This window comes from Phytophthora cinnamomi, assembly GCF_018691715.1.
Source record: "Phytophthora cinnamomi strain GKB4 chromosome Unknown Contig4, whole genome shotgun sequence".
In the NCBI taxonomy this organism is placed as follows: Eukaryota; Oomycota; class Peronosporomycetes; order Peronosporales; family Peronosporaceae; genus Phytophthora; species Phytophthora cinnamomi.
In genome coordinates this window covers 1,217,226-1,233,842 of record NW_027150937.1, presented here as the reverse complement: position 1 = coordinate 1,233,842, position 16,617 = coordinate 1,217,226, and the positions used below count along the sequence as shown (strand labels likewise).

Here is a 16,617-nt window from a genome sequence, read left to right as displayed (position 1 = left end):
CTGCCGTTCTTTTCATGGCTTGTCAGGACTACGAGTGATCAGCGTGCGGACGAGCTTGCACCTGGTGAGGGGGGTCAGCTCTCTGATGTCATCATCTTTTCTGCCAGGATTCCTACATCTGCATCCTGGGACCTGTTCGATATCCTTTCACCTCCCTTGTTGTATGTGTGTATTTGCCCGGTACCAAAGTGTGTCCTTGTATTGCTGTCCGATGATTCCGCTGAGGTATACCCAGGTTTTCCTTAACCTTTACTTGTTCCGTTTATCACAAATGTGACGATTTCAGCTTGCAAGAACTGCCGGGTCATTATGGCACCAGATACGGGGATTTTGTCTATGGAGCGATGTGAGAACGTTCAGCTCACGTCGCTTTCGGGTCTCGTCCGAGTCAGGTACGAAGGACTGCACTTCGATCGACCCTCGGCACCGGTGACATTGTATTCACTATTTCTAATTTGCTCCTTCTTGTTGCAGCAACTGCTTGGACACGCGCCTCAACGTTTACACATTATCACCGGTGTTAGCGGCGAGAACGTCGTGATTCTGGGGCCGCCACAACACAAAGTATTCTGGTCTGAAGCAGCAGTTGTCTACGGTACCGTTCCTATGCAACGGAGAATCACAAGGCTGCTGGAACACCTTCCTGGATCTCGACAGCGAAAGGTACGCGCACTACTGGTGCAGGTGCGTCGTTTGATGCAAAGTGTTCACTTTAGCGTCATTATGCTTCGGCTTACAGATAGCATGGCGGACATGGATAAACCCCTGATCTCTCTCCAGGTGCCCGAGACCTTCCGCGACGTGTGTGTTCCCGTAAAACCCGTGGCGGGCGCGGGTCCCGCCGAGCGGCCATTCCCGATTCCTCCCGAGTACGTGGCTGCTGTGAGAGCAGTACGAAACGGTGGAGTCGCTGCGGCAGCTGGTGACCAGCGACGAGTTCGACCTGACGAAGAAGCGCACGATGGAGGTGGTGATCCAGCTCAAGTTTAAGGAGTGGCTGTCGTCCACGAGCAACGTGCGGCAGATCCTGGACCTGGTGCACCTGGACGCGCGAACGGGCTGCGAGCCCGGCGCCAAAGTCGTAGTCGCCCCGCCGCCAGCAGAGATAGCAGACCCTCCTTGCAGTAAACGCGTGACTCCGACGACTATACTAGATAGAGATCCTCCCGACCGCCGCACACATCCCCCCGACCTATGGGCGACAATCAAATGGCTGCGTTTTGCGTTGACAAGCTAGTGTCTGTCTGTCTGTCTGTCCGTCGTGAGTCATTTCTGAAGTTTTGCCAAATCCAAGTTGAAGTGCGCTCGCCTGTGATTGGCCGAACCCAGCGAATCAGAAGGCGTCAAGGCATGTGCGGCACGTTCCGGTGCGCCCGAGGGATGGGCGTCCAGCGTGGCGCTGTGGCTCGCGCCGAGGTCATCCCGCCCCGGGCGTCGTAGCCATCCATCCGATTCCGCATTCGCATTCGCTTCCGCCCTCCCACGTACGTCACCGAGCAGCTCATTCCTGCATCTGCTCGCTGGCGCGCACTCCGCTACAAGTCCGTCCCAGTCAAGTAACCCCTTCACATTCCAACATGGTCGCCGTCGACAGCGCTACCCTGGGCTTCCCCCGCATGGGCCCCAACCGCGAGCTCAAGTTCGCGCTCGAGAAGTTCTGGCGCAACAAGATCAGCGAGGAGGAGCTCTTCCAGGTGGCGCACGCCGTCGAGGAGGCCAACTGGCGCAAGCAGCTCGACGCCGGCGTGGGCCGCGTGGGCGTCGGCCTCTTCTCGCTCTACGACCACGTGCTGGACTGGACCTTCTACCTGGGCCTGGCGCCCGAGCGCTTCGCCAAGGTACCCGCCGGCTTGGCGCAGTACTTCGCCATGGCGCGCGGCGTGGACGGCATCCCGGCGCTCGACATGACCAAGTGGTTCGACTCCAACTACCACTACGAGGTGCCCGAGCTCAGCGCCAAGTCGACGCCCAAGGCCAACTTCAGCTCGTACCTGAGCGGCGTCAAGCGCGCGCTGGCCGTCGTGGGCCCCAACAAGACGGTGCCCATTGTGCTGGGCCCCCTCACCTACCTTGCCCTCAGCAAGTACGACGGCGCCTCGCTGGACGAGCTGCTGGTGAAGGTGCTGCCGCTCTACACGGCCCTCATCGACGAGCTGGCCGGCCTGGGCGTGCAGGAGGTGCAGGTGCACGAGCCGTCGCTCGTGGGCGCCAGCGCTGAGCAGCTCGCCAAGCACCTGCCGACCGTGTACGGCTCCAATGACCAGAAGGGCGCCATCCAGCACGAGAAGGTGGCCATCAACCTGGCCACGTACTTCGAGGAGATCAACCACGACGTGTACCAGTGGTTCGCCACGTCCCCTGTGTCGGCCATCTCGCTCGACTTCACGCGCGGCGACAACCTGTCGGTGCTGCAGAAGTTCGGCTTCCCGGCTGGCAAGCGCCTGGGCGCTGGTCTGATTGACGGCCGCAGCGTGTGGAAGTTCAACCCCGAGACGGTGCTGGCCCAGGTGGCCGAGATCAACAAGGTGCTTGCCAACGCCGAGGGTGCCGAGCTCACCATCCAGACAAGCTCGTCGCTGCAGCACGTGCCGTACACGACGGAGTGCGAGAAGGCTCTGAACGCCGGCGAGACCGACGGCCTGCTGGGTGTGCTCAGCTTCGCCTACGAGAAGCTGGCGGAGCTGGAGGTGGTCAAGAAGATCGCCGAGATCGGCGAGGAAGCCGCCAAGGCCGAGGTGGACGCCGCCAAGAAAGCCTGGGCCACGTACTACGAGAAGAACCCGGCCAAGGCCGCTGTGCAGTCGCGCCTCGCCGCCGTGACGGAGGCCGACTTCAAGCGCCCTTCGCCGTTCGCTGAGCGCCGCCCGGAGCAGCTCAAGGGCCTGCCGGTGCTGCCCACCACCACCATCGGCTCGTTCCCGCAGACCGCCGCCATCCGCGCCCTGCGCCGCAAGCTCAAGGCCGGCGACATCTCGCTGGAGGCCTACCGCGCCAAGATCGACGAGCAGATCGCGTACAACATTGGCATCCAGGAGGCCCTGGGCCTCGACATCCTGGTGCACGGCGAGCCCGAGCGTACCGACATGGTCGAGTACTTCGCTGAGAAGCTGAACGGCTTTGCCTTCACGCAGAACGGCTGGGTGCAGAGCTACGGCTCGCGTTGCGTGCGTCCGCCGATCATCTTCGCCGACCTGGAGCGTCCGGCCGACATGACCGTGCGCGAGTTCGTGGTGGCCCAGTCGTTCACCTCCAAGCCGGTGAAGGGCATGCTCACGGGCCCCGTGACCATTCTGAACTGGTCGTTCCCCGCAAGGACATCAGCCGCAAGGACCAGGCGTTCCAGCTGGCCCTGTGCCTGCGTGACGAGGTGGCCGACCTTGAGGCCTCCAAGTGCGCTGTCATCCAGGTGGATGAACCCGCTCTTCGTGAGGGCATGCCGCTCAAGCCCGCCAAGAAGGACGAGTACCTGAACTGGGCCGTGGACGCCTTCCGCCTGTCCACCGCTGTCGCCAAGAACGAGACGTCGATCCACACGCACATGTGCTACTGCGAGTTCTCGGATTGCATGCACGCCATCGACGCCATCGACGCTGACGTCAACTCGATCGAGAACGCTCGCTCGGACGACGAGACCATCCGCTCGTTCAAGGCCATCGGCTACAAGCGCGACCTGGGCCCGGGCACGTACGACATCCACTCGCCCGTGGTGCCGCCCAAGGACGAGATCGTCAAGAAGCTCAAGAGCTTCCTGAACCTTCTGCCGGCGGAGCAGGTCGTGGTGAACCCGGACTGCGGTCTCAAGACGCGCAAGTGGCCCGAGACCATCGCCGCCCTGCGCAACATGGTGGACGCCACCCGCGAGGTGCGCGCTTCGCTGTAAGCACCCTTACCTCTCTCACCCCACTAGGAGAAGACCAAGAAGCTTGCTCTGCGTTTTTCATCGATGAAATGTGCGCCAAGCGCTGGGGTAACACCCAGTGGCTTCGCTCACTCGACATGTCCTCAGCACCCAGTGCAGGTATGGCCAAGCTGCCGAGACCATAGTAGCAGGATATCTCGCCACCTTGGATGATCTGAAAAATAAAGAGTTTGGTTTTGACTGGAAACATGGCTTTCAACTTGTTCTTTAGGTAGTTTCGCGATTGACTTGTTTAACTCGTGAGGAATTTTCCATAAATGGACCTTTAGGCACTGATATTTTTTGAAATGGTGATACGTGTAATTGCTTCTTGCTACTAATACTAAGGTAGTAGTAATATTAAGTTCAATGTGATACGCTGTCGATAGTACTACGTAGTATAATATTCATATTATGAAGAAGAGAGCGGATGCAGGTAGCCTTCTTCGTTACAGTTGAAGACGTATGCGATGGAAAGCTCCATTTACTGGCCCCCAACGCGAGTTATCGGTGAAAGCCGCGAGCATTCTGGCAATATGCTACGTCATAGCTTGCGTACATTCTTCTGTGAATCTGAGCAAGACTGGCTGAGCATCTGCAGCATCACCATCACCTACATTATACAGACTGCATTGCGAAGGAGATGTGCGTTATATCGCGGTACGGGTACTGCCTATTGTAGACCTATAACTTGATCGTCATCCACTCGCACCACAAAATCCTCGCGACGTACCCCAGCGACAACAGAGCTGCATTCACGTAGTCGTGACAAATAAAAGTTGATTTAGCAAATTCCTTGCGAACGAAATGCAGCCTATAAAACTCTGAAGCCCTCGCTATTTATATTCAATATCTAGGAGACTGATTCATTGGGGGGTGTTCCCACCGGCAAATTTTTAGTAGGCTACTCAAGATTGGCGACTCAATAAATCCAGCGAAATCATGAGTTGTGTTTCCACCGGCATATTTTGAGAAGGCGCGGCCTTTCGTCCATTCCTAAGAGCTGCTTGACGATGAAAGAGCTAGCTAGCGGAACTCTAGTAGTTCTGCATAGGTTTCTGTCTCGAGGCTACGCATCACCTAGCGGCGGCGAGGACAGTGACGACACTGATGAAGCAGTGCAGTACTTGCTCAGTGGCAATGCCTGTACCAGTGGATTGTTTGTCAGGGTCGACCAATGCAATGACGAAGAAAAGTGGTGGGTGAAGCCGCGTAGTGGGGAATGGATCCGTGAGCTGGTTGCCTCCCAGTCACTGTTCGATGATGAACGCTTTCATGGCAGCTTTAGGATGCGGCGACTTACGTTTGAAAAGCTCTTTGCCATGGTGGAAAATCGTATTACGCGGGAAAATACGAACTACCGTGAAGCTGTTCCGGCAAGAAATGTGCTGCTCGCGTTTCTCTATTATAGTGCTCACGGCGTGACGCTACGGGTGCTGCATGAGAAGTTTGGAATCGGTCTATCGACGTGTAGCGATACTTCGACGCGTAGCCGACGCTGTTTGTGCACTTGGATTGATATGCTTGCCGTCTGAAACCGAGCTTGTTGAAATTGCACTGCGAAATGAACAACGTTCTGGAATTCCGCAAGCTACTCTCAGTATTGACGGGTCTCACATTCCCATTCTTCGTCCGCGTAAATGCGGGCAGAAATACTACAATCGCAAGGGGTTTTACAGTACAGTTCTTCATGCTGCCGTCGATGATCGACGTAAGTTTCGTGATGTAGTTATCGGATGGCCTGGATCAGTAGGTGACCATCGCATTTTCACTACCAGCTACTTGGGGCGGAATTATGAAACCTGGCTAGGAGGAATACGAACCAGACAAATTGCTACTTCTGCTACCACTACTGCAGAATTGCCAATGTTTTTACTCGGTGATTGCGCGTATTCCAATCGGCGCAATTTTGTCACGACTTATGAAATGACGCAAGTAGCACAAGACACAAGCATTAAGACCCTGAATCGTGCATTATCTAGAATTCGCTACAAAGTGGAGCAAGCATTCGGAATCCTAAAGGGCCGTTTTCGCATTCTTCTTCGTGCAAATCCGACCGCTGTTACTGACTTCGAGTTCATTCCAACGCTTGTCTACGCTCTTTGTTCGCTCCACAACTTCCTCATTGATGAAAACGATATTTACTACAACCGCCGCTATGTTCAGCGAGAGAGAGCTGCAAATCCACCGCAATCCAGCCGAAGCCTTCCAGAAAGTCCAGCCACGAAAACTCGCGATACATTGCTGCTGTTCAGTAAGAACAAACCCGTGCTAGTCGCGCCTCCCAAATAACTCGCGCAGAAGCTGACGATCGCGCTCCCTCTCGCGCTCCTGGTGTTCGCGGCTCTCCTGCTTTTCCTTGACACGTTGTCGTAGAGCGGCATGACGATCGGCTCGAATTTCCTCGAGCTTGTTTACCATAGCATCCGTCTGTAGCTGAACCAAATTCATGAGGAAGCGTTGATCATTACTTGGCTCCGAAATCTGCTTTCATTTTTTTTTGCCTTGAATGGAGTTGTTCTGCTGTGTGTTTTCTTGGTCTTCGGACGCACCATCAGAACCTGGCGACGAAGGGATGTTGTCAACGAGAAGGCCTTCGTCTCCACCACTGCACGAAGATTGCGCTGCATCCGTGTTTTGGTTGTTGTCAGCGAAGTCCGCAAAATATGTCTGACGAGGATCACTACTATCCTCTCTCTCAAAGATAGGCGTAGAGGAAACTAAAGCGGAAGGCTCGACAGAGTCATCACCGCCTAAGATGTTCTTCAAAGCATTGAATACGGCTATGTCCATGTCGGCATTGCGAGCGTCCGTCTTGTTAGCAGCCTTGATGGTTTTCTTTTGCTCACGTGACAGTTCAAACCAACAAGGCTGGCCGGTTGATCCGACCACACGGTTGTTGTTAAATGCGACTATGAACTTGTACGCAACAGGCAAGTTGTTCTTCTTGTCGATGACTGCTTTCTCACTGCGAGACGTGGTGCCACCACACAGCGTCTTGAATTGCTCGAATACTCGCGTGTTAAGAAGGGCCGTCGACTCCCCCTTCTCTGCTGGGGTATCCAGCTCAATTCGCCATGCCTCGATGAGCTTCAGGATCTCAATTGTAGTCCAGTTAGGCCCTCGAGCACGAGATTCACCCTGCTGCTTCTGCTGCTTCTGCTGCTTCTTCTTCGCCATGAGACCTTCTCCTCCGCCCCCTACTCAATATTTTTTGCAGTAGCAGAAATCCTACTGCAAAAATCCGCACCTTCTGACGGGTTATTGAGTAGGAAAGTAATGAATCAGGTTAGGTTCTCAAAAACGCCTACTCAAGAGTTACCGGTGGGAACCCCCCAAAACGCCTACTCAAGAGTTACCGGTGGGAACCCCCCCAATTGTCGTGAGCCAAGGCATTAAGTTACAACAGTACCCTTTATTGGAAAATGAATTGTATCCTGCGCATCCTCTAGAATTCCAAATAGGTTGGTGACTATCGCTAGATTGATTACATTTTAACATTCACGAAGCTCCCTACTAAAGAATTGATCGAGGTTTATCGACTATGGCGGCGGACGAACTGAGAAATTGGATGTCGAATAGTACCGCGCACATCCCCTCCGTGGGTGTTTTCTGTACAGACAACATCACTGAGGGCAACACGGCCTCCGCTCCCCCATGCAGGCACTACAGGCGCGTGTCCAGGCGATGAAGACCGTTATGTCAGCACATAGCGCTCGAACTAGTGCGCACGGTGTACACAGCTGACTAAACCTCAATTTCATGTTATCCCCGGCTACTATGATAATCGTATCTGGACGTAAAAATCGTTAACAAAAGCAACCTTTAAACTGATTTCGATACTAGAGCGTTGGTGCTGGTGTTTACTTTGTTCTGGTGCGGGTCTGTAGTGGTGGTGGAGTTCCGGTACACACCCACTCATATTAATACTATCATATGATATTATAAGTACTTTATTATATATTGTGCTTTGCACGAACTTTGGCATGCGATTAAGGGCTCTAAACCAACGAGCAAATCCTTCGCGATGATCATAAATCGCAGCCTAACTCTAAGTTAAAAATAAGCTAATCAACCGCCAGTCCCAAGCACAACGCAGAACAAGAATAGATCGGTTGTCGGGCTGCAAGAATAGAACTTCTTGTAGTAAGCATCGATTTCGACGGGGACGCTTTCTCTCGCTCTCTTCGTCAGGACCTTGCGCGTTAAACCAAGGTCGAATTTCAGCGCACGGCATATAATAGCAGTAGAAATGTTTGGTAGTGCAGGAAACGCTGGCTTTAAAGCTGCTTGGAGCTCTTCGATATAAAAACAGGATGTTCTTCGACGAAGCCCTTCACAAACTTGATAGTCTCTGGAGGCCAGCACGTCTTCCGTTCGATTCGAGCGTTTGGAATGACGTTACCACGCCGACGGAACAGATAGCCCCAGCGAGAGATGGACCGCGTTGACACTCCCATCACTGAAGCCACAACCGTTAGATCAATATCGTAGAGGTAGGTTAGTACGATAGATCGCCAGCGCATGTCAATCGATATCATGATCGACTGAAAAGCAATCAGACGAAGCGAGCGAGTTAGAATGTCAGGACCGTAGTATTGTCGGATTTACTCCAGCCATTCAACGAAAGTAGTGCAACGTGTTCGCCCCACACGCTTGGGGTTGGTCGTGACTGTGCTGATGCAGTCCGAAGTCCGTCAGGCCGACGATGTCACAACGTATGACACCGCGCCGGTGCGTGCCCGACTGGCAGCGACACCTATTTTATTTACAACACAAAGTCGAGGTAGCTAGGCTATCAACCGAGTTACCAACTAACCTCAATACACGCCCGCCCGACACAAACAACTTGAGTTCCGCCCTGGTCGCCTCCCTAGCCACTCGGGCGTACGCCCACGCGCGCCTGCCCTAATCGTTGCAGCCGTCGAAAGACTTGGAAGCCGAGTGCTTCCTGGACGTCCCTCCGGAATCGTCCACGTCGTACAGTCGTCCACCGAGCCGTCGCTGGTTACACGCCCCGTTCTACTCGCCGTTTCGTCCCTAGCACTCGTTCCGGGAGCGCGTCGTTCCGTTGGTCGGCCTGCTCGTCAGCCGTCTCGTCCTCAACCACTCCCCGGCTTGCTCGTTAGCCAGCGGATTCCAAACTGCTCGCCCGGCTTGCTCGTTAGCCGGCAGATTCCACAATGCTCGCCCGGCTTGCTCGTTAGCCGGCGGATTCCAAAGTGCTCGCGCGGCTGCCGTCTGGCACGGAAAAGATCTCACTTCGCCTCGTCGGACACGAAGTCCTACGCTCGCGATCCTGTCGTGCGGTAGCTCGTGCAGCAAATCCTGTCGCACACGAAGTCCATTGGGTTCACGTACTACACTGATGTGGCGATGCGGGCTCCAAAATCAGGGAATAGCCTCGCGGCTAGACCTCGATCTCAGACCACTCAACTCAGAATCTGAGATTAGATCTCAGATCCCAAGCTGGGTGAGGCGTGTGTTCCTCACTCTTGCAATCCCTTGACTTGGTTCTTCCTAAGGCTACGCTGTGGGCCCAGACTTGCGTCGGCCACACCAGCTGCCTCCGAACTCGACAGTTCCCAGATGCCCCCAGACGAAGCTTGCTCCTTGCTTGGAAGGCCCTTGTACGCACGTGCTGAGTCCGCTGTGCCCCGTTTTCTTGAATATAAACACGTTCACTCCACACACACTTAGTCCACTTCTCTTCTCAGGCCCTTGGACTCTGGGCCTTAACAGCCTCCTCCTTGCTCAGCGACTCCGGCTTCGAGTCGCTTCCAGTCACGACACTTCCTCCGGCGGCTCAGACTGAGAGCCGCACAACGGTCTTGTGACGAGGTCCGAGCCAATTCTTGGCCAGGACCCATCAGTCAGAGGCCCAAACCCTACCACGTACCGGCCACATGTCACTTGGAACGTGGATATTTCTTGATCCAAGTCTGGTTTTTGTACATACTTCAAGTTGTGCTGGCTACATCTGGAAACTGAGCTCTGCGAACGTTGAGTTGCGGCGACCCCAGATCCCCAGGTCTGAGAGTTGAATTCGGTCTGGAGTCTGAGGTCTGAGAATCGCTCTAGAGACCACAGATCTGAGGTTCCAGGCCTTGAATCGGACTCTGGGCGAAGAGCTGAGCCCTGGCCTTCTGGGTCTGTGATTTGAAGTCCCATGGTTGCTTAAGTCTCAGACCTCAGGTCTCAGATTGGTGATCTCACAGTTTGGAATGCCCGGAGTTCTGAGACCTGAGAGTGGTGGCAAAAGTCTGAGACTTGGTGATTTGGAGTTCGGTCTGAGGTTTGCCTGTGGACCAGACCATGAGATGTGCAGTCTGGGGTCTGGGAAGAAGGCGTGGCGTGCGGCGTCTGATTTCATCTCGGCTTTGGGGTGCCACGACTGAGATATGGAGTCAACATCGTAATTTTGCCCCAGCTCAGATTCCCAGACTCAGAGTCCCAGAAGTTGAACCAAAACTGAGACTCGTCAAATTGGTTGGACAGCCGGGGTATGGAATCAACATCGTAATTTTGCCCCCAGCTCAGATTCCCGGCCTCAGAGTCCCAGAATTCGAGCCAGAATTGAGACATGTCAAATCGGTTGGACAGCCGGGGTATGGAATCAACATCGTATTTTTGCCCCCAGCTCAGGTTTTCAGCCCGGCAGTCCCTCAACTTGTGCCAAAACTGAGACACGGTGATTGTGGGCGCAAGTTGGTGTCTGGATGCACGATGTTCGTGAGGATAAGTGGCAACTGGTGAAAGACAGCTGACGCTCCAAGCCTAGGACGTGACTAAAAGCCTACGGCGTGCCTGCAGGGCCTGAAGTGCGACTTCGTGGTCTCGCCTATGAAGTGGGTACACAGCGATGGCTACATTGCCGGTCTGGGAGCTGCGGTAGTTGCTCTTTGGAGTTGGCGGTTGCCGCTTGGAAGGTCACTCTGAAGGGTCGCCCCGTTGTGGCTTTTCGGCCCCTGGTGTCGGGCACACAAGATTCGGCCTGACCAGTCGCCTATGGATTTGGGCCAACGGGAGCCGCAGAATCTTGGCGTCATCCTGATTACACACTGATTTGTACCCAGAGTAATCAGTGTAATCAGGTGATGACAGACCAAGTCCGCCCAATCCCGGCCACAAGATCCTGGCGTAATCAGGATATCACTGATTTGCACCCAGGTGTAATCAGTGTAATCAAGTGATGACTGACACAGACAGGCCAATGGAAGGGCCGACGCGCATTCACGGGCGCCGCCAAGCCAGTAGCTTAGTGGGTGTCTCACCCTTGTTCAAGGTGTACCCAGGAGATGTTTGCACCCTTACTTGATAGGCCCTTTGTATGTGCATGTGCATGATAATAATCAGAGTTTGTTTTGCCCCGAAGACCGCAAGCTGCGGAGTTCGTCTTGCGCCGACGGGCGTGTTGCTACGCAGGGACCAAGTCCCTGCTCCCGGCGGCGCGCAAGGTCAAGTGGAGTCGCTACGAGTGTTCTACGGTCAAGCTCAGCTAACTCCAAATAAATTCAAGTTCAACAACCAAGCCTTTTCGTGTTTCGGCCCGGTTTGCCTTCGTTGTCGTATTTCCACACGCGGGACATTGGTTTGGCTGGTTTTTCGTGCTGGTTGGCTGGTTTCCTGGCGGTGCTTCATATTTTCGGGCGGAAGGTGCTCCGCTCTGAGGTTTCGGCAGAGCAACACCTGGGATAGTGGTTTCTGGGGTTGCTGGTGGTATCCGTGTGGCGCGAATAGTCTGGGATAGTGGTTCCCAGCTTCGCTGTGTCGCCTACATCAAGGCGTGGTGCGCGGAAGTCCCAGGGTGCAGAGCGAGAACCCTGGATCAAGGCAGGCTCAGACCGAGCCAACTCTCGGGGCCACTCTGGTCTGAGGGGCGAGTGAAGACCGTTGTGCGGCTCTCAGTCTGAGCCGCCGGAGGAAGTGTCGTGACTGGAAGCGACTCGAAGCCGGAGTCGCTGAGCAAGGAGGAGGCTGTTAAGGCCCAGAGTCCAAGGGCCTGAGAAGAGAAGTGGACTAAGTGTGTGTGGAGTGAACGTGTTTATATTCAAGAAAACGGGGCACAGCGGACTCAGCACGTGCGTACAAGGGCCTTCCAAGCAAGGAGCAAGCTTCGTCTGGGGGCATCTGGGAACTGTCGAGTTCGGAGGCAGCTGGTGTGGCCGACGCAAGTCTGGGCCCACAGCGTAGCCTTAGGAAGAACCAAGTCAAGGGATTGCAAGAGTGAGGAACACACGCCTCACCCAGCTTGGGATCTGAGATCTAATCTCAGATTCTGAGTTGAGTGGTCTGAGATCGAGGTCTAGCCGCGAGGCTATTCCCTGATTTTGGAGCCCGCATCGCCACAGCTGGTGCGCGTGCCCGGATCAGGAAACGACTTTGGTGACGGACGTGTGCAAGTCATGTCGACTGCTCCCGACTCGAAAGTTTCCAAGACAAGTGGTGAGATGCCTGAGTCTTCGCTTCGGCGAAGTCTCAGAGTTGCTGGTTTGCCGGCTGAAGTGATGACGGAAAATGCTGGGACGCCCAGATCCAGGAAGTCGGAAAGGGTCCCAGAAAGTGATGATCTGAGCGTATCTGCTGAGGAAGAAGCTGAGATGAGTGCTGAACCTGAAGCTGCGCCCAAAACTGAGGATGCCGAGCCGCCGCCCAGCTCGCCTGTGAAGAAGCAAGCTGAGACTGGTCGAGATTCGGATCCAAGACAAGATGTTCCGAGAAATGATGGTCCGAGTCTGGGATTACCACCAGCGAGTCACAGTTCGACACATCGAGGAGGTTTCTCAGCTGAGATGACCACTGCTCAAGCGCCGAGTCTCAGCCCAGAGCCAACTACTGAGAGTAATCCTGGTATCCAAGCCGAGGGTGGTGCGCTCAGCCTTTTGGGTAAGCGCGAGCTACATCTGAGAACGAAAGGTGTTTCTGGGGCTGGGACGACCCCTACAAGGCTGAGTTATGCGCCTGGTGTCACACTTCCCAGCTATGCAAGTGGTGGCGGTGCTTGGTCAAGTACTCTGTGGCCTGAGCAGAGAACCACCCGCAGATTGCAAGGTGTGCCTGAGGGAGAAGCTGAGACTTGGGCTCTAGCCCCACTCCCAGAGATGACTGACGAAGAAATGCTGAGCTATGCACGGTCCCAGTTTGAGATGTGGATGGGAGTCCCAGCTGAGACTGTTCACCCGGTCGACATCGCGTACAACCCGTGTCACGGTGGTTACGACCTGTGGGGATTCATCAAAGCTGCTGAGTCGACCGGTCGACACTTGTTTTCTGTGACCCGGTCGCCTGCCGCTAGGTGGTTGAACGTGTTTCGAGCTGAGCGACGGCGACTCCCGGTCATCTCAGACCTGAGAGCTGTGAAAGTTTAGCTGAAATTGCTTCCACCGATTGCCTGCGTGGCGCTCTTGCAGACTATGCTCTGGGAAGCTGGGTATGAATTTGTGAACCGAGTCCCAGCTTGGCCCAGCTTGGATGAAGTGTCTGGGGTCCCAGATTCTCGGGTCCGAGTTGAGATCGAGCGAATCGCTCATTTCCTCGGCATTGAGCTGGCGACTTGGAAATCTGTGGTTGGTACTACAGCATACTATGTTCGACAAACCTCAGATTCTCTTCAGACCCAGTCTGCTGCTCAGGGATCTGAGACCCAACTCGGATTCCCAGTTGATCGAGATGGAGATGTGGCTATGGGTGAGGATGCCCAGCTTTTCCTTGGCCCAGAAGTGGTAATGCGTCTTCAGCTGACTGGTCTTCGGCCGAGAAGCCCAGCTTCGAGCTTGGATGAAGAACCAATTCGCAAGAAACCCCAGCTGAGCCATGAACCGGCTGAGATTCCGCTGCCCTCGTCGCGCTCAGATCCTTCGATCTCCTCAACATCTCTGCTATCCTGGCACGGGTCTGGGAGTGATTCGGATGCTATGCGAAGTGCAAGATCGGGCACAGTTCCAAGTGTGGTTGGTGCAAAAGCTGGTTCTGATGCCTCCATGGCTGGGAATGACCAAGGGACGGACCTGTCTGGATTAAGTTCCTCGGGATCGTCTCTGATGTCTTTCTCAGATTATGGTGTTGGAGCTGGAACGTTTGGACCCACTTCAAGTGCAACGGTGATGATGGGATCTGTGACCTCAGCCGCGCGGAGTAATTTCCCAGCTGTAATGGTCTCAGTTACACCCCAGACTACTTCAGCCTCAGCTCGGTCTGAGACTGGGACGGCCAGGGACGTGAACCCCTCGCAAGTGCCATTGCCTGGCACACCGGAATCTGAAAAGGACGCTCTCAGCGGCATGAATGATGCGGAACCTCAGAGAACTGTGACCCCATCTGTGAAGCCGACCTGGGAAATTCGTCAGACTCCGCAATATGTTTTTCAGAAAATTTCTCAGCCTCCTGTGACTGACACTGAACTGGAGAGTGTGTATCAACGCGAGATAGCCCGAGTCCGAGCTGAGGCGGAAGCCAGAAGTGCTGCGGCTCAGGCAAGACGAGCTGAGCTCGAGGCTGAGCTGAGAACTTTACTTGTGGAGCAAGGAGCCGAGACGATTGATCACCGCTCTCAGCAGTATATTCCCCAAACAAGTTTAAACTCAGCTCCCAGATCTCAGAAGTCAGAGCAACAACTTCAGTTGGAAGCACTCGAGCGGTTGGCCAAGCAGAGGGCTGAGGAGGAGTCTCAGAAACGCAAGGAAGACGAAACCCGAGCTCGGTATCTCTTGGGTGTGCAACAAAGTCTCAGAGAAGCTGAGGATCGAGCTCGGCAGGCTGAGCGGAAGAAAGCTGAGGAAGCTGAAGCGAGCCGCATTCGAGCCGAATACGAATCTGAGCTGAGAATGATGAATGAGAAATATGCCCAAGCTCAGATCGAACACAAGAAGGCAGTGGCGATCCAAGAAGAGAAAATCCGCCGCTTCCAAGCGGCTCAAGACCAACTTCGCCAAACCGCTGCTTCTCGATCTCAGTCTGAGACCCCAGCTCAGATTATCCCAACCATCCCGGCTACATCTCAGACTCCTGGAGACTCTGTGACGGCCCAGCTTGCTCAGCTGACGAGTATTGTGCAACAATTGGTAAAAGCCAGTCAAAGCAAGTCAAGTTCAGCTGGGAAAGCCCAGGCTTCAACCAGGACCAAGACTTCTGAGACCAAATCTGAGACCAGGTCTGATATGAAGTCAGGCTCAGCGTCTCGCCGAAGTCAGAAATCTCGGACGTCGCCGCCAGAAGGCCCAGATGATAGCGGATCTGAGTCAGACGATTCCAGCTCAAGTGACTCTTCTCAGGATGAGCTCGAAAATCAGTTTGGAGCTGTGGCCCAGTCCAAGAGTGCTGATCCCAGCTCTGGGACTCGAGTGGTAGTCCAAGCGATGATTCCCCATGATGCTCTGGAAAAGTTCAATGAATATGCACCCCTGGAGGACCGAGTCAACTGGTGGGAGCGTTTCATGTACTATGCTACCATGGCACCCTGGGATGAACGAACTCGGATTGTCCAGCTTCGTATGAGACTCTCAGGTTCTCTGAAAGACTGGTGTACTCAGCTCTCAGATGATGTTCGCTCAGACTGGAAACAGCTTTCACACGTTTTCAAGAAGGAATGGTGCCGAAGCATTGGTTCCAAGGCTGAGCGGTACTACGAGATGAGGATCCGAGACCGGGAGACCCCCAGAATGTTCTTCTACCGCCTCAACCGTGCTGCAAAGAAGGCCAACATCGCTTATCTGAAGCCAACCCCAGACCGTGAAGCGCATATTAGGCGCTTCATCAAAGCTGTGGGTGATTCTCGGCTGAGAACCACTCTGCAAGGTCAGAAGTTTGACACGCTGAGCGAGTTGGAGGAGACTTTGAAACGTATTGAAGCTCTGCAGCGAGATGAAAGCCGGGATGCTCAGCAAAAGCGAAGCCCATCTCAGACTGTGCAGTTTGGCAGGTTTAAGCCTCAGCAACGACGAGCTGAGGGCCGGGCGTTCTTGGCTGATGGAGGAATTTCGACTCAGATCTGAGACGACATGTCCATTTCAAGGATGACTCGGAGATTCCCTCAGATAATAAAGCTGAGACCAAAACTGAGACCGGAGCTGAGAATCTGAGCCCCAAAGAGGCACAGATGTCCGGGAAGGAGATCACAGAACCATCTGAGCTAAGCTGTACAACAGCCCTGCTGGATGAGGAGATTTACCGAGTTGCTGAGAAATTGGCTTGGAAGCCCAGATCCCAGCCCAGAAGTGATGAGTACCAGCATGCTGAGACTTGTGGAGAATGCGGCAGCAGCCGCCATACTACGGAGAAATGCTGGAGCAAGCTCATCTGTGGACGTTGTCACGAAGAGGGTCACCCGACTCAGTTCTGTCGACGCCAACCATGTTCCAAGTGCGGCGAATACCATCGCCGGGGTTTATGCGACATGTGGTCGGCTCTAAAAGCAGTACAGGATGTCATCCGTGCTGGGGTTCCATCGAGGGCCTCGCTCCTGAGGTAGTCCAAGCTCTATTGGATGGCCCGGAGTCTGGGATGCCGTTAAACCACTAGGCTCGCTGGTCTGGGAACCAGTGCGTGACGAGCCGAAGTCCCAAGCATGCTGCGCATATGCATATGTGGGCTCTGCCCTTCCATGTTGGCGCAGTAATAACCCCAAATGTATGTCTTCATCTGAGCAAGGATGTGTCTATTCCGTTGGAGCTGACCTCGAAGACCTAGACTCTGAGGCTGAGCTTGAGAACCATCTCGAGTTT

The 16,617-nt window shown here is 54.5% G+C and overlaps 3 protein-coding genes across 3 annotated transcripts; 2 read left to right on the top strand and 1 right to left on the bottom strand.

The window, feature by feature from the left end:
• Positions 1-744: 744 nt before the first annotated feature.
• On the top strand, positions 745-1,237 carry IUM83_05430 (Major facilitator superfamily domain-containing protein 6; the record flags this gene model as incomplete). Its single annotated transcript, XM_067929566.1, has 2 exons — positions 745-869; positions 931-1,237. 2 exons carry the CDS (start codon positions 745-747, stop codon positions 1,235-1,237), a joined length of 432 nt encoding a protein of 143 aa, XP_067799606.1.
• Positions 1,238-1,577: 340 nt separating this feature from the next.
• Positions 1,578-3,880, top strand: IUM83_05429 (5-methyltetrahydropteroyltriglutamate-homocysteine S-methyltransferase; the record flags this gene model as incomplete). Its single annotated transcript, XM_067929565.1, has 2 exons — positions 1,578-3,257; positions 3,314-3,880. The coding sequence occupies 2 exons, from the start codon at positions 1,578-1,580 to the stop codon at positions 3,878-3,880; spliced, it is 2,247 nt and encodes a 748-aa protein (XP_067799778.1).
• A 2,289-nt stretch (positions 3,881-6,169) lies between these two features.
• IUM83_05428 (Erythroid differentiation-related factor 1) lies at positions 6,170-7,078 on the bottom strand (the record flags this gene model as incomplete). Its single annotated transcript, XM_067929564.1, has 3 exons — positions 6,170-6,334; positions 6,451-6,506; positions 6,649-7,078. The coding sequence occupies 3 exons, from the start codon at positions 7,076-7,078 to the stop codon at positions 6,170-6,172; spliced, it is 651 nt and encodes a 216-aa protein (XP_067799779.1).
• Positions 7,079-16,617: the final 9,539 nt, after the last annotated feature.